Below are 14,409 nucleotides of genomic sequence, written 5' to 3' on the forward strand. Positions count from 1 at the left end.
AACCTATGATCAGGAGCTCCACTCAGGAGGACTAAAAAATCATACAACAACTCAGGTCATTGGTCTAAAAAATTAAATGTAAACCCAAAGAACTGTTAGAAGAAAACATAGGAAAAAATCTTTGGGACTTGGAGTTAGGTGAAGAGTTCCTGGAAATAACACCAATAACATGGCCCATAAAAGAAGCTTGAAAGCGAAATGAAATTAATGAAAAGACAGGCCACAGGCTAAGAGAAAATATTTGCAAAGCACAGGTCTGACCAAGAATTTGTATCCAAAATTTCTAAAGAACTATTAAAACTTAAAAAAATAAAAACCAAACAACCTAATTTAAAAATTTATAAAACACTTGAACAGGACATTCACAAAAAAGATATGCATATACTGAATGAGCATGTGGAAAGGACACTGTTGCCCATTAGGGAAAGGTAATAAAAACCAGGATGAGGTACCACAACACACACATATCAGAATGGCAAAGGTAACACAATTATCAAGTGCAGAGAGACATGGACACTCACACATTACTGGGTGGGAATGCCTAATTGTATAGGCACTCTGGAAAAACGGTTTGAAAACTTCTTATAAAGTTAAACATGGAGTTACCATGTGACTCAGCAGTACCAACCCTGGGTATTTCCCCCAGGGAAGTGAAAATATATAGCCACACAAAAACCCATGCACAAGTGTTTATAGCAGCTGTATTTGGGATAGGCAAAAGTAGGAAAATACCCAAATCTTCCATGAGTGACTGGATGAACGGACTGTGGTATATCCATCCAGTGGAACACAACTCAGCAATGAAAAGGAACGACCTATTGATACACTCAACAACTTGGATGAATTTCAAAGACATTCCACTGATTGAAAGAAGGGAATCTCAGAGTATGACATGCTATATGCTAATCTGTAGCATGTTTTTGAAAAGACAAAAGTGTAGTGATAGAGAACAGTTCGGTGGTTGCCAGGGTTTATGGGTAGGGTAAGGAGGTGACACAGTGAGGGGACAGCATGAGGGAGTTTTGTGGGGTCAAGGAGCTATCCTGTATTCTACATGTACATGCATGAAAAGTCATAGAATGTACACCAAAGAAAACAAGTTTACTGTTTAATAACACAAGATAGAGGGCTAACAGACATGTCCAAGGGGGCAGTACAAGCAGAGGAGAGATCATGAAGCCCCCCCCCCAAGAACTTAGCCTGTGGGCTTGTATGGGCATTAAACAAGGTCTTTGTGGTATGGCAGCAACAAACACAGAACCCATGTGGAAGAGGAGGCAGGGACCAGGTAGCAGAGTCCTCCCAGCATCAATGTGCAATTTTGCAGAGGACCTGTGCACCCTGGGCAGCTGAAGCTTCTAGGGCACACATTCCCCAGTCTTTGGCTAAAGTACCTCTGGAAGGATAGAGAAATGGCCTATGAAGAGGGCACATTAGGGTAAGATGAGGTGAGTGTGCATGAGGATGATGTTGGCAGAGCAGGTACAGACTGAGTTAGATCATACCTTAGGAAAAGCAGCTGCAAAGCTCTTCACTCCAAGAGTGATCCACGGTGGAACACTTCAGGGCAGGTAGCAGGTCCCACAGTGAGCACCCTGTGTGTCCTCACAGCATTCCTAGCATGTAAGGCTGTCCTTGTTTGTGCTTGCACTATCTTCACCACAGTAATCCAGCAAGGGGTTGACTATGCCTTCCCTCAGATTCTAGGGCAGAAACTAGAATACTATAAAGACATTTTTTCTCTCCTTCTCTCAGGTTGTGTGTGTACCCCTGTGGATTCTCATGTCCTTTCTGTGCCTGGTGGTTCTCTATTATATTGTGTGGTCTGTCCTGTTCCTGCGATCCATGGATGTGATTGCAGAACAGCGCAGGACACACATAACAATGGCACTGAGCTGGATGACCATTGTTGTGCCTCTTCTTACATTTGAGGTAAGCTTTCGACAGCAGAATTTCTGAGGTTCTGAGACCACCCTTTCCTATGACAGCACCCTGTGTACCTATAAGGGCAACCCACTCTTTCTAGATATCACCATGAGCTAACTCTTGGAGAGTACACCAAGAGAATGACAGTAAAATCAGAAAGTTGTTTCTTTGAGAAGGGCTAGGGACTGACAGAAATGTACCTTTCTAGGTATGATGCATTTGTATGGATCAATTTGTCTACTTCTAGAAAGAAAGTTGGATGCTGTGTTTCATGTATGATTCTGTAGAAAGTTATAGGATGGGCACCGTTGACTCCTCAAAGCCAGCAGCAGGAAGAAGTCCCCATAACAATCCTGTTGTTGGATACTTCCTCACTAGACTGGATGGATTTTGTTTTCCACAGTTGGATACTTCCTCACTAGACTGTATGGATTTTTTTTTTCCAAAAAGTAGAGAGCTTCTATGGTCTCTCATAGAGCTGACTTTCCACTTATGAGACCTGGTGAGGGAGGAGCATTATGGCTTCAGACATTGTCCATTTTAGATGCTGTATCCAAGAACCTCAGCTCTTTTTCTTTCTTTAGATCCTGCTGGTTCACAAACTGGATGGCCACAATGCATTCTCCTGTATCCCAATATTTGTCCCCCTTTGGCTTTCCTTGATTACTCTGATGGCAACCACATTTGGACAGAAGGGAGGAAACCACTGTATGTACTCAGTATTTCAGAAATCCTTTGTGTGTGTGTGTGTGTGTGTGTGTGTGTGTGTGTGTGTGTGTGTGTGAGAGAGAGAGAGAGAGAGAGAGAGAGAGAGAGAGAGAGAGAGAATGAATGAGCCTGAGGGTACCAATTAAGGAGCTTGCATGGGAAAGCTAGGGCTGAGGAAAATCTGGAATCTTCCAAGGGAAGGGCATGCTGTCAACCTTGCTTTCCCTGCCCTGTACTACAGCCTCCCTAGAAGTACACTGCAGTTTGAGGTAGGACTAGCCCTAGCAAGTGGCCTGTTTGATTCCATTCCCTCCACTGCAGCATTAGAATCAAGGTACCTCCTTCTCAGGGGATCCCAGGATTAGAGGAAAATCCACATTGCCCATCGGCTCCCAGGACTCCTCCTAGGTTCTATTTCCTCGTCGCTTTCCCCAATGTCATTCCTGACATTACCAGGTCTTGTCAGTGGTGCCCTGCTAGCTCTCTTTCCTCTTCACTATGTGCTGTGATCTATGGAAAGGGTCCCTTCTTCACTAGACTGAAAGTTCCTTTGCATGTAGTCCCTGAACATGCCCTTCTAGAAGCCAATGAGAGAGGGTGTTGTACCCCAGGAGATCCAGCACTACTCTGATGGTCCTGTGGTAAACAGACAGGAAGAGTGGACCTCAAAGAAGCAGTTTTGAGGTAGCCTCATGAGCTCAGGCTGCTTCTTGGCCCGGACCGACATATGCCTGCTCTTCTCCTGGATTCCAGAGGATGACAGAAATGCTTTCCTTGGATGTCACTCTTTGTCATACATTAGTTTATCCTGGATAGGGAAGATTAGAGAATGTCTACAGAGTCTAGACTCCACAGGTATTTGAGGCTCACTAGCAGTGGTTCTCAACTTTCCTAATGCTGCAACCCTTTAATACAGTTCCTCATGTTGTGGTGACCCCCAATTTCATTGTTACAAATTGAACATAATTAAAGCATAGTGATTAATCACAAAAACAACATGTAATTATATATGTGTTTTCCGACGGTCTTAGGCGACCCCTGTGAAAGGGTAATTCGACCCCCAAAGGGGTCACGATCCACAGGTTGAGAACCTTTGCACTAGAGTAAGAACTCAAACTGGAGCACCCCTCAGAATCATTGAGAGGGCCTGTGCAAGCAAACTGTCCCAACTTATGATTCTGATTCAGTCTGGGCTGGGCCAAAATTGTATCCCTACCGAGACCCCAGGGACACTATCACAGCTAGTCTGGGAGCCCCACTTGGAAAACCATGAAGCTCAGATCTGACTTCTTGTCCTTAGTGGGTATTTAGATTTGCTCAATCTTCATTTCTAAAACATCAGGATGAACTCATTCAGGATGGAAAAGTAATTTGAAATTCAGTGTAGGCTAGTATTTGAAAATTGCATTCTTCTTTTTCAGGGTGGTTTGGTATTCGCAAGGATTTCTGTCAGTTTCTCCTTGAAATCTTCCCATTTTTGAGAGAATATGGAAACATTTCCTATGATATTCATCATGAAGATAATGAGGAAACCGAGGAAACCCCAGTTCCTGAACCTCCTAAAATTGCTCCTCTGTTTCGAAAGAAGACCAGGGTAGTTATTACCCAAAGCCCTGGGAAATACATCCTCCCACCTCCCAAATTAAACATTGAAATGCCAGATTAGACACCACTTCATGGGGTAGAACACAAGCGCACTGGGACGCATGCGCTCCTCTACCTTCCTCTGCCTCTTTGTTCATCCCCCAGAACTGGTACTGGAGCTGGGGCTCCAGGTACTTCCATCTCATGCCTTGTTTGCACTCAATTCCTGCCAGTGACTCACCACAATGGGACACACAGGTGGCAGGTGACTGGAACATGTGGTGTGGTTTTGGGGTGTGTCAATGGATGTGGATGCCATGGAGGGAGCATCTGTGAGATGGAGAGATGAAGCTGATTCTGACCAATTGGCGATGGCTGATTAGGCCAGAGAAGTAACATCTACAGAGCTGGTTTTCAAAGTGCTAAAATTCCTATCAAAAGTGTTATTTGAAAATGTATTTTTAAACCCAGCCAGCCTCTCTGCTTAACTCAGATTCTCCTGTTGTGGCGTAGTCAGTAGGAACTGTAAATAAGCCTCTCTGGTACCATGTGTGTATCCACACAATCATTACTGTTCGTGTTCCTGCTGTGGAAGTAGTTTCTCTTTGGGCATGCTGACAGCAATTTTTAATGGCCCTATGAGTGAGCCCTTTCTAATTAATGGAGTGACTCCGTGCTTGTATAGTATTTATACAAATATTTTAGCATTGTAATATACCATGTTAAATCCTAGTTCTGTACAGTATATTCTGTTAAAGTATTTTTTTACAAGCTTGTACTGGAGACATACATCTTTTGTTGCAGAAGTAGAAGTAGGTGGCCCACCTGTCCCACCCACTGTGGTGCCACCCCTTAACAGGACATCACCATTTCCCCTTGAATTTCTGCACATACATAGTAGCTGCTACTGCCAGAACAGCCAAAATAAAGCAAGAAATGATCTGTGCTTTTCTAACAGTCTGGGAATATTGGCTTGCCAGAAAACTATCAAGCATGACTTAAAACCGGAACACTGGACAAAGTTGCTGAGACTAGGAACTACCAGTAGAATTGTGTATATGAGAAGATCTGAGGCTTTCTGTCTGCCTTCAACAAGAACACTTCTGGCGGGGCTTATGCTCTTAACTAGGAAAGCAGTTGCTCCAAGAGCTGATGGTAAAGCCACGAGTCAAAGTAGATCCTATAGGCAGCAGCCTTCTGCCTGGGAAAAAGTAGGGCACTTTTTAAAAGGAGGGTAAAGGGAGCACTGGAATTCTCATCCAGGAAAAGTGTGGAGGGTTTAAGGTGGGCATCTGCTAACTTGTATAAACTGGGCTCTACTGATGTCTACCACATACATAACTCCACCTGCTCCCTGGCCTCCAGCCAGGCTGTTCTGTCTTGGGGGAAGGGAAACATTTGGAATCATGTAGACTTTCCTGCTTGGTGTGTAACAAATGTAGATCAGCCCACTATTTTTGCTCCCTTTAGCTGTTCAATAAACTGGTTCCTCATTTTCTATGCACTCTTATGGCTCTTGCTTAAAATATGGTCTAGGACACTGAAATTGTTCTGATCCAGAGGAAAGGAAACTACTAGCTGCCACAAGTGGCTGAGATATGTGGTGGTGGGTGAACATCCCTAATGAATCTTCTGGTACAGTGTGAACTCAGTTCTGCAATTGTTACAGCTCAAGAGCCTTACAAAAGTGTACTGTGGTTCTAAGACAATCTTAAAGTTGAAATTGGCTATTTGGTGGTCCCAAGGCATTGCCTGGTCACATTAGTGGCTGAGTATTGCTTATGAAATATAATGGTCTATGATTTCTGTCTAGCTCACTCTAGCTGCCTGTGCAGTTTAATGAGCATTTAAATCAGGTGGCTTTTCAGCCTGTGCTTCACATCAACCACCAAGAAAGTCCACCATTTGCTGGTGACGTATTATTTCCTGCAGGAGCCAAAGGCCACGGATTTGTTGTTTTGAAAGCTCAGTAGATTTCAGATTAGTTATTAGACAAAACACAGTAGCTATGATTTAAGTATCAGGTACTTTGCTACCTAATGTACATCCATTGAATCCTCAGGACCCCATGAAGCAGGTGCAACTACTATTATCCCCACGAGTACCTGGAGCCTCAGAGAGGTCAAGTAACAGGCCCAGAGTCATGCAACTAGGAAATGTTAAGTCCAGATGCCAGTGTTCCCCAGCCAATAATAGTATCTCCATGACATCCCTCTTGCCCTCTGCATACTGCATGTTCAGACTATACCCAAAGACTCATTAGGCATGGTGACTCTCCCCTCTATGCCTTGGCCACCTAAGTCCTTAGCATAATCTGAACAGAGCTTGGTTGGGGCAGGGCTGAAGTCCTCTTGATCCCCACCTGGACTCAGGAAGACCTGGGCCTGCGCCCTCTGCTATCTGAGTCTGTGTCCCTCAGACCTAGGCTCTAACTCCCCAGATTTCCCAGGCAGGTGGAGGCATATGCTCAGCCTGAGAGCCCCACTCAGGGTCCCTAGAGCTGACAGGAACACCAGGAGATGGATGCTGTAGTGCCCTCTGTTCTGAGACCAGTGGACCCCAAAGTCCTCACTCAGGAGAGCTTCACAACCCTTACAGAGATCACTGCAGTACCAGGACAGATGCTGGACAGGGCGCTGCTGGGCCCAGGATGTGTCAGGGGCAGGGAAAGATTACTATGATTAAGGATTAAAAAGTGAAATCAGCCCTAGCTGGTTTGGCTCAGTGGATAGAGCGTCAGCCTGTGGACTGAAGGGTCCCAGGTTTGATTTCAGTCAAGGGCACATGCCCGGGTTGTGGGCTTGATCCCCAGTGCGGGGGGGGGGGGGGGCAAGGTGTGTGCAGGAGTCAGCTGATCAATGATTCTGTCTTATCATTGATGTTTCTATCTCTCTCTCCCTCTCCCTTTCTCTCTGAAATCAATAAAAATATATTTAGAAAAAAAAAGTGAAATCACCTGCATTGGACAAGGAATATGTAGACAGACAACCACAATCCCACAACACCTCCCCAAATACCTGCTCTGCTTAGCATCTTCAGTAGTAGCTGACCTTTAGAACCCACAGTGATAGTTGAGCTGGTGAAAAAACCCCATGAGAAGGGGAGCAATTATACAAGTATACTGTTAGATTCAAGTTAACAAGTTCTCAAATAAATAGAGCAGTATACCACATACATCAAAGGAGAACAAAATATTGCAGAGATAGCAATCATCCTTTCTTTTTTAATTTTTTTTTACAGGTTTATAGATCTATTGCCTTAAGTTTAGGCCAAAATAACTGACAATCTTGGGCTTCTGTATTCTGTTCCAAAAATCAACACTAGCAAACCATAGAAGGGAGAATGAAATTTAAAAATATACATATCAGGGGGGAAAAAAACCAAAGAGACAAAAGAAGAAAAAATAAAATATACATATAAAAAATGTAATCTAAACAATAAAACAGAAGAAACTCCTGGGGAAGACTGGAGAATGTGGTGAGCTGCTACTTGTGTTTGGGGTGGAGGTAGTGCGAAGTTGGGAGGGTCTGTAGCCTGCATAGATGCAGATGACTGGATGGGAAGTAGGAAAAGTGTAAACTTCTACCTCTACTTCATTGTGGAAATCAGAGGCAACATATCAGGCCACAGATGCCACTAACTCTCAGGTAATACCAGCACAGTATGAGTAAATGGGAGGAAGAAGCCAATAGGGCTTCAGTGTCTATATTAATAACCACCTGAAATCACCTTAGTGGGTGAGGACAGAACTTTTCAAACTAATCCTATATAATAAAGAGCTAATATGCTAACTACACTGAACAGTAGAATGACCATGTGGACGACCTTCCCTTTTAGACAAAGCCCGGGCACCCAGCCGAGGCTACAAAGGGCTGCAAGGGTGAGCCCCTTGTACAAAATTCATGCATTGAGCCTCTAGTCATTTTAATAAAAGATGTAGACAGTACTAGAAATAGAGTGTCAAGATAAGAATAAATCAGGCAGAGTAAGGATGGGTATGAATGCATTCCTGAAACTTGGCGAGATGTAAAATTTATGACTCCGATTGAGGATTTGAAAAAACAAAATCAGTCACCTGGACTATAAAACATTACATAACCTCAAAAGAGCAGAATCCCTTTCCACCTTCATTTTCTGCTGCTCATCATTTTCCATGTAGAAAACAAATCTATTAGAACAAAATGTTTCAAAAGTCTGGTTGCCTAGTAAAGAGATACTATGAGAAAGGGGGCTTCTCCTCTGATGGTCCCCAGGGTACATGAATCTGCAGCGCCCCCTCTGGGAACCGTGATGTGACCACAGTGTCCAAGCCAGGGCTGTGAGGACCCTCCAATAAGGACTGAGGACTCCAGCGGCCCACACAGAGGGCCCACCCCGGGACAAAGGCTGGTGCACCTGTCAGATCCGGGTACCTCAGGCAGGGCTGTCCAGCTGCACACTCCCGCCCACCTCCCGGACTCTAGGACCCAGAGGGACCTGGGGAGGCGGACACTTGGCCTGAAGGGCACAGACCCAGGTCAGCACAGGGTGGGGGCCCAGGCCATCAAGCCCAGGTAGGGACCAGAAGGGGGGGCTGGGCACAAAGGAGCAAACTCCGCCCTGGTCAGCAGGCCTGGATGACCTCACAATTGGTTTCCGGAAGTGATGTCACTGACTCATTGACTTCCGCCTGTGAAGCCTGAGGGAGCTGAGCGCCATCTTTGGGAGGCCAGCTTCGGGACGGTAGACCGGACAAGCACTGAGGGGAGCCACCTCAGGTCAGCACTGCCGGGCCCAGGCTCTGCCTGGGATCAGGGTGAGGACCAGGTGGAGGTCCCCGGGAGCTAGTTCAGCCCCTGCCGGGAGCCCTGGGGAGTGAGGCCACAGGCCTCCCCTGGGGTATGGGGGGCGGGGAAGGCCTCCGTGTGGGGGTCCGGCCTCCCGGTTCACAGAGGGAGGGTCCCATGGCCTGCAGGCCTCATGGCGAGGCCGTGGGGGGACAAGGTGACTCTGGGCCAGAGCAGTAAGTCCCGGGAGCTCCAAGGCGCGACGAGCAGCGAGGCCTGACTTCCGGGTCCTCGTGGTCTGAGACCCTCGGGCGGCTCCGTGTCACGGCAGAGTCTCAGGTCGGCAGGGGGGGTCCGGGACCTGCCAGGAGTCAGTGTGGGGGAGACTGGGGGCCTGGACCCCAGAACAGTGTCCATCGGGCAGGCCTCCTGGGGTGGGGGAGGGGTGATCTCACGCATTGTGCTTTGTGATTTCTGCATTGGGTCTGAGAGACACGGGGGGTTTGGTAGAAGGAGCAGGGCTTCAGGCAGCACCGGGGCGGGGGGGACCCAGGTCCTGCTGCTGTCAAGTTGAGGTCCCTGAGGGAGATTGGGGGCCCTGGACCCCAGAATCCTCAGTCCTGGGAAGACCAGTGGGCGGGGTACTACAGGGCGGGGTGGGGTGACTCCTGCATCAGGTGTGAGAGACTCTGGGGTTTGGTGTAAGGAGCGGAGCCACAAGTCGTCTGAGGGAGAACAGACGGGACCCAGGACCCCACAATATAGGGCACCCCATAAAGGGCCTCCCCTGCTACAAGCCCTGGGAGACCCCATGTCAGATGACCCTGTGAGGTGTGTCCTGACTTTCCCATGCAGGTCTGAGATAGGCTGAGGCTCACTGTAAGGAGCACAGCCACAGGATGAAGGAGGGCACCCTGAACCCCACAACCAGGGGACCCCATAAACCCTACCCTGCTATCAGCCTTGGGATGTTCCCTGGTGAAAGACCAAGTGCCGAGTTTCCTGACTTCTGTATCCAGGACTGAGTGAGACTCAGGACTTGGTGAAAAGTGTAGGGAATCACACTTCTAGGAATATTCCCTAAGAAACCGGAAATACCAATGAGAAGGAATGTATGCACCCCTATGTTCATAGCAGCACAATTTAAGATAGCTAAGATGTGGAAACAGCCAGGTGCCCATCATTGACCTGATGAAAAAGCAGTGGTACATGTATGCCATGGAATACTATGCAGCTGTATAAAGGGAAGGGTCTCTTACCCTTTGAGACAGCATGGAGGGACCTGGAGAGTATTGTGCTAAGTGAAATAAGCCAGTCAGAGGAAGATAAATATCACATGATCACACTCATATGTGGAATTGAAGATACAAAGTAAACTGATCAACCACATAGATACAGACACATGCAAGCATGGGACAGATTGGGGAATCTCAGATGGAAGGTGGAGAGGGTGGGAAGTAATCAACCATGAACCTTGTATGCGTATATGAATGGCCCATGGACACAATGATTGGGTGGTGAGTGCAAGGGAAGGGGACACGGGTGGGGTGGAGGGGATCATATGTAATCTATAATAATAAAAGCATTATATGATAATTAAACTGGACACCCTTCTGGACCGTAGGCAGCCAGGGCTATGAGGGAAGCCCAGGTGTCAGGTGCCAGAGGGAAGCTGGTGCCGGCAGCCAGAGGAAGGAAGGCCTACTCTTGCATAAATTTTGTGCATCGAGCCTCTAGTTCTTTCAATAATAAAGAATTATTATAAAATTTTAAAAAATAAAAATAAAGCCATATAGTGAATCAAGTCCATGGGGGACGGGTGGGGGGGGAGGGCGGAGCAGAAGTACTGCCCGACTCAAGTGGCATTTAATGCCTTCAAATCAGGGTCTGTGACACTATGGAGTTTAGTACCACAAACCGGCCCCAGGGAGGCAGAGGAAGAACCCAGGACCTGCAAGGTTCATGATGGGGACCTAGGACTCCCAGTGTAGAGGCTGCACAAGACCGCACCTTGCTCTCGACCTTGGAAGGCCACAGGGCTAGTGACCGCATGGGGTGTCTCCTGACTTCAGCATTCAGGTCTCAGGGAGACTGGAAACTTGATAAGAACTGTAGGGCCTCCCTCAGGTCCAACGAAGGGATGCAGAAGCACTGCCCAGAGTCAAGGTGCTTTTCCTGACTTTTGCATCTGGGTGTGATAGGCTCTGGGGTTCAGTGTAAGGAGCAGGGTCTCAGATGGGCAGAGGGAAGAGTGAAGGTGAGGACCCCCAGGGAGGACTGAGGGAATCCAGGAACCCTAACTAGAGGGGAGTCCACAGAAGTCTGCCCTGCTCAAAGTGTTGGGAGGCCCTATGGTGGATGACCATGCAGAGAGGAACCGCAGAAGCCCAGACCTGATGTCAGGCCTTGGAATTCAGGGGAATGACATATGTGGCAGAGGGGAGGACCCGGGTCTTGCCCCCAGTCCAGGTGAACATGCAAAGGGAAGACTGAGGGACCCGGGACCCCACAACAGAGTTGCCCCACATTACCCCTACTGTGCACCCTGGGAGGCCCCTGGTCCATGTCCACATGCTCTCTTCCTGACTTGGGCATCTCATGTTGACAGAGAGGAGGTTCCAGCTCCAGCCAGGAGTCACGGTGAGGATCCTGCAGGAAGACAAGCGGACTCCACCCCCTGAGGGCTGAGGGGTCAGGCTCCAGGTAGGCAAAGAAGGGCTGCAGGGCTCTGCCAGGATACCAGGTGAGGACCCGAGTTAGGACTCAGGAAGCCCCTAGCACACCTTGAAGTGCCCCGAGGTTTTGCCAGTGACATAAGTGTCCCCAGTGTGCCCTGTTCCTGTCATCAGCACCTAGAAACCTCATGGTAGGGCTGTTGATTTGGGTTGCGTCTAGACTTTTTCCTGAGGAGTTGAGGGGATTGTCCTGAAGGAGCTGTGTTCAGGGCAACAAGGGGAGGTGTCCCAGGTACTGATGGTAATCAAAGTGTGGGTCTTGAGGCAGGATAAGGCTTCCTCCCACCCCAACAAAAACAGGGACCAACTGGCTTGGGCCCTGCTTGTGCAACTGGGTCACTGGGGCATGATATGCAATGTGGTGTGTCTTTTTTTTTTTTAAAAAAAATTTATTTTAGAGAGGAAGGGAGAGGGAGAGAGGGATAGAAACATCAATGATGAGAGAATCATTGTATCAGCTGCCTTTTGTACACTCCCTACTGGGGATCAAGCCCGCAACCCAGGCATGTGCACTTGAATGGAATCAAACCCAGAACCCTTTAGTCAGCAGGCTGATGGTCTATCCACTGAGAAAAACCAGCTAGGGAAGTGGTCGGCAAACTCATTAGTCAAAAGAGCCAAATATCAACAGTACAACGATTGAAATTTCTTTTGAGAGCCAAATTTTTTAAACTTAAACTATATAGATAGGTACATTGTTATTAACTTAATTAGGGACTCCTAAGGCTTAGGAAGAGCCACAGTCAAGGGGCCAAAGAGCCGCATGTGGCTTGCGAGCCGCAGTTTGCCGACCACTGAGCTAGGGCAATGTGGCGTGTCTTGAAGTCCACCTTGGAGGTCTCTGAGAGATGGTGGACATGGCCTGCAGTATTCATTTTCAGTTCAGCAGAAGGGAAAGGTCCCAGGCACTCTCTGAGTAAACCTGGGTAGCTCGGGGAGGAAGGAGGATACCACACTCCAGACAATGGGTGCCCTGAACCCAGTCTGTGCTGCTGTCAGCCCTGGGAAAGGCCTGGCATGGGTTGGCAGAGGTGGTTCCTCCTCACGTTTGACTGAAGGCACTTGGGAAGGACAGGGCCTTGGTCAGAGGGAATGGCTTCAGTTCATGCACAAATGAGCTGAGGTTGTGGAAGGGTCATAAAGCTGTGAATGCTTTCTTGTGGGAAACTGCAGCTATGTGCTCCCTGAGAAAAGAAGAGAGCCCTCAGCATCAGGGAGTGTCCTGTTGTCAGCATCCAGATTCCCCAGGCAGGGGTACCTGGGTGTGACATGCTCTCCCTTTCCACATGCCTGCTCGTCCTGAGCTTTTCTCACCGAGGACAGTTATTCAGGGTGAAATCGGTTCAGCTGGATTCAGATCCAGGCCAGGTCAGGAAGAAAGGCAAGTATCCTCAGGCCAGACTAAGGGCACTCTACACCAGGACCAGATGGGCCAGGCCCTGGTGTCAGTTGTCTGGGAATCTGGGTGGGGTGGAGGCAGATGGAGCTCCTGTTCACTTTTGTCTCAGAGCTTTCAGGAAGGTGAGGACCTTGGTGTGAGGCCACACGTCCTATCATCCACCGGAACCACATTTAGTCAACAGAGAGACGAGTCCCAGATCCTGCCAGGAATCAAGGTGAGCACTGAGGGGGAGCAGAGCACATGTGAACCCAGACCTACCCTGCCTCCTCTGTCAGCAATGGGGAAACTCAGAATAGGGCCTGGATTACCTCAGCTCACTTCCTACTCCTGTACCTCAGGGAGGTGAGGCCTAAGTCTAAGTAGATTGGGCTCAGTCAGCAGAGAGACTGTCTGAAACCCTGCAGTGCGTCATGGTGAGAAGTGTTCAGAGCCTTAACCCAGGGTAGATGGACCCTAATCTTCAGTCACCCCTTCTTGATCCTCTGGGAGAGGGACCACATGTGGGGCACCCTTAGTTTCTTCACTGAAGTGTCAGGTGTGTGTGGTCTTGTTCTGAGAGTTTGACCTCAGGCCAGCAGAAGGCAGTGAGGGGCCAGGCCCTGGCAAGGGAAAGGTGAGGATCCTACATGTGCAAGGAGGAACCTCCCACCCACAACAGAGGGGACCTCACAGAGTCCTGCTGCCCCTCCTGTCAGCATTGGGGTTCCAGGGCTGTGCTTGTCATGTGCATGGTGAAGTGCCCCTTCATACCCTCTACCAGGGCCTCTGGGTTTCAGGATGTGAAGGCCTTGGTGTACACTACATATTCTCAGGTCTCAGAGTAGCAGAAGGCCAGTCAGTGCTAGGAGTTAAAGTGAGGTGCTCACCATTATGTCCCCAGGGGCTCCCCAACCCAGGTCAGATATTATCACACCCCACCATCAACTACATAATCTTGGGCTGTGCCTTCTATACCCTGAGCAGTCATGTCACTTCTGACTTCAGGTTCTTACTGGACAGGCTAATCAGGAGTGATTTCTGTGAGGCCTATGAGCACACCTAAAGGGGAGACCCATAAGTCACTTTTATCAGAACTGCCTAGGGTGCTTTTCTCTGCTGAGGCCCCTCACACTCTCCCTCTCCCCCAGCCACATGGGTCCTCATTGTCCACCTCTATCCACACTCGGTCACTTTCCCAGCATGAGTCATCATGCCTGGTCATCATATGAGTGAGCCCTGCAAGCCTGAAGAAGACCATCGGGACTGAAGGGAGAATCAGAAACTGGTGGAGGTGCAGCTGTTCTGGGCT

The 14,409-nt window shown here is 48.4% G+C and overlaps 1 protein-coding gene across 1 annotated transcript in view; it reads left to right on the forward strand.

The window, feature by feature from the left end:
• TMEM185A (transmembrane protein 185A) overlaps positions 1 to 5,722 on the forward strand; it is a 49,177-nt gene extending 43,455 nt beyond the window's left edge. Inside the window, exons 5-7 of the mRNA XM_081115236.1 lie at positions 1,756 to 1,932; positions 2,511 to 2,634; positions 4,056 to 5,722. Coding sequence (XP_080971362.1) covers positions 1,756 to 1,932; positions 2,511 to 2,634; positions 4,056 to 4,300 — 546 coding nt within the window. The 3' untranslated portion in view covers positions 4,301 to 5,722. The remainder of the gene's footprint in view (positions 1 to 1,755; positions 1,933 to 2,510; positions 2,635 to 4,055) is intronic.
• Positions 5,723 to 14,409: the final 8,687 nt, after the last annotated feature.

This window comes from Myotis nattereri, assembly GCF_964212035.1.
Source record: "Myotis nattereri genome assembly, chromosome: X".
In the NCBI taxonomy this organism is placed as follows: Eukaryota; Metazoa; Chordata; class Mammalia; order Chiroptera; family Vespertilionidae; genus Myotis; species Myotis nattereri.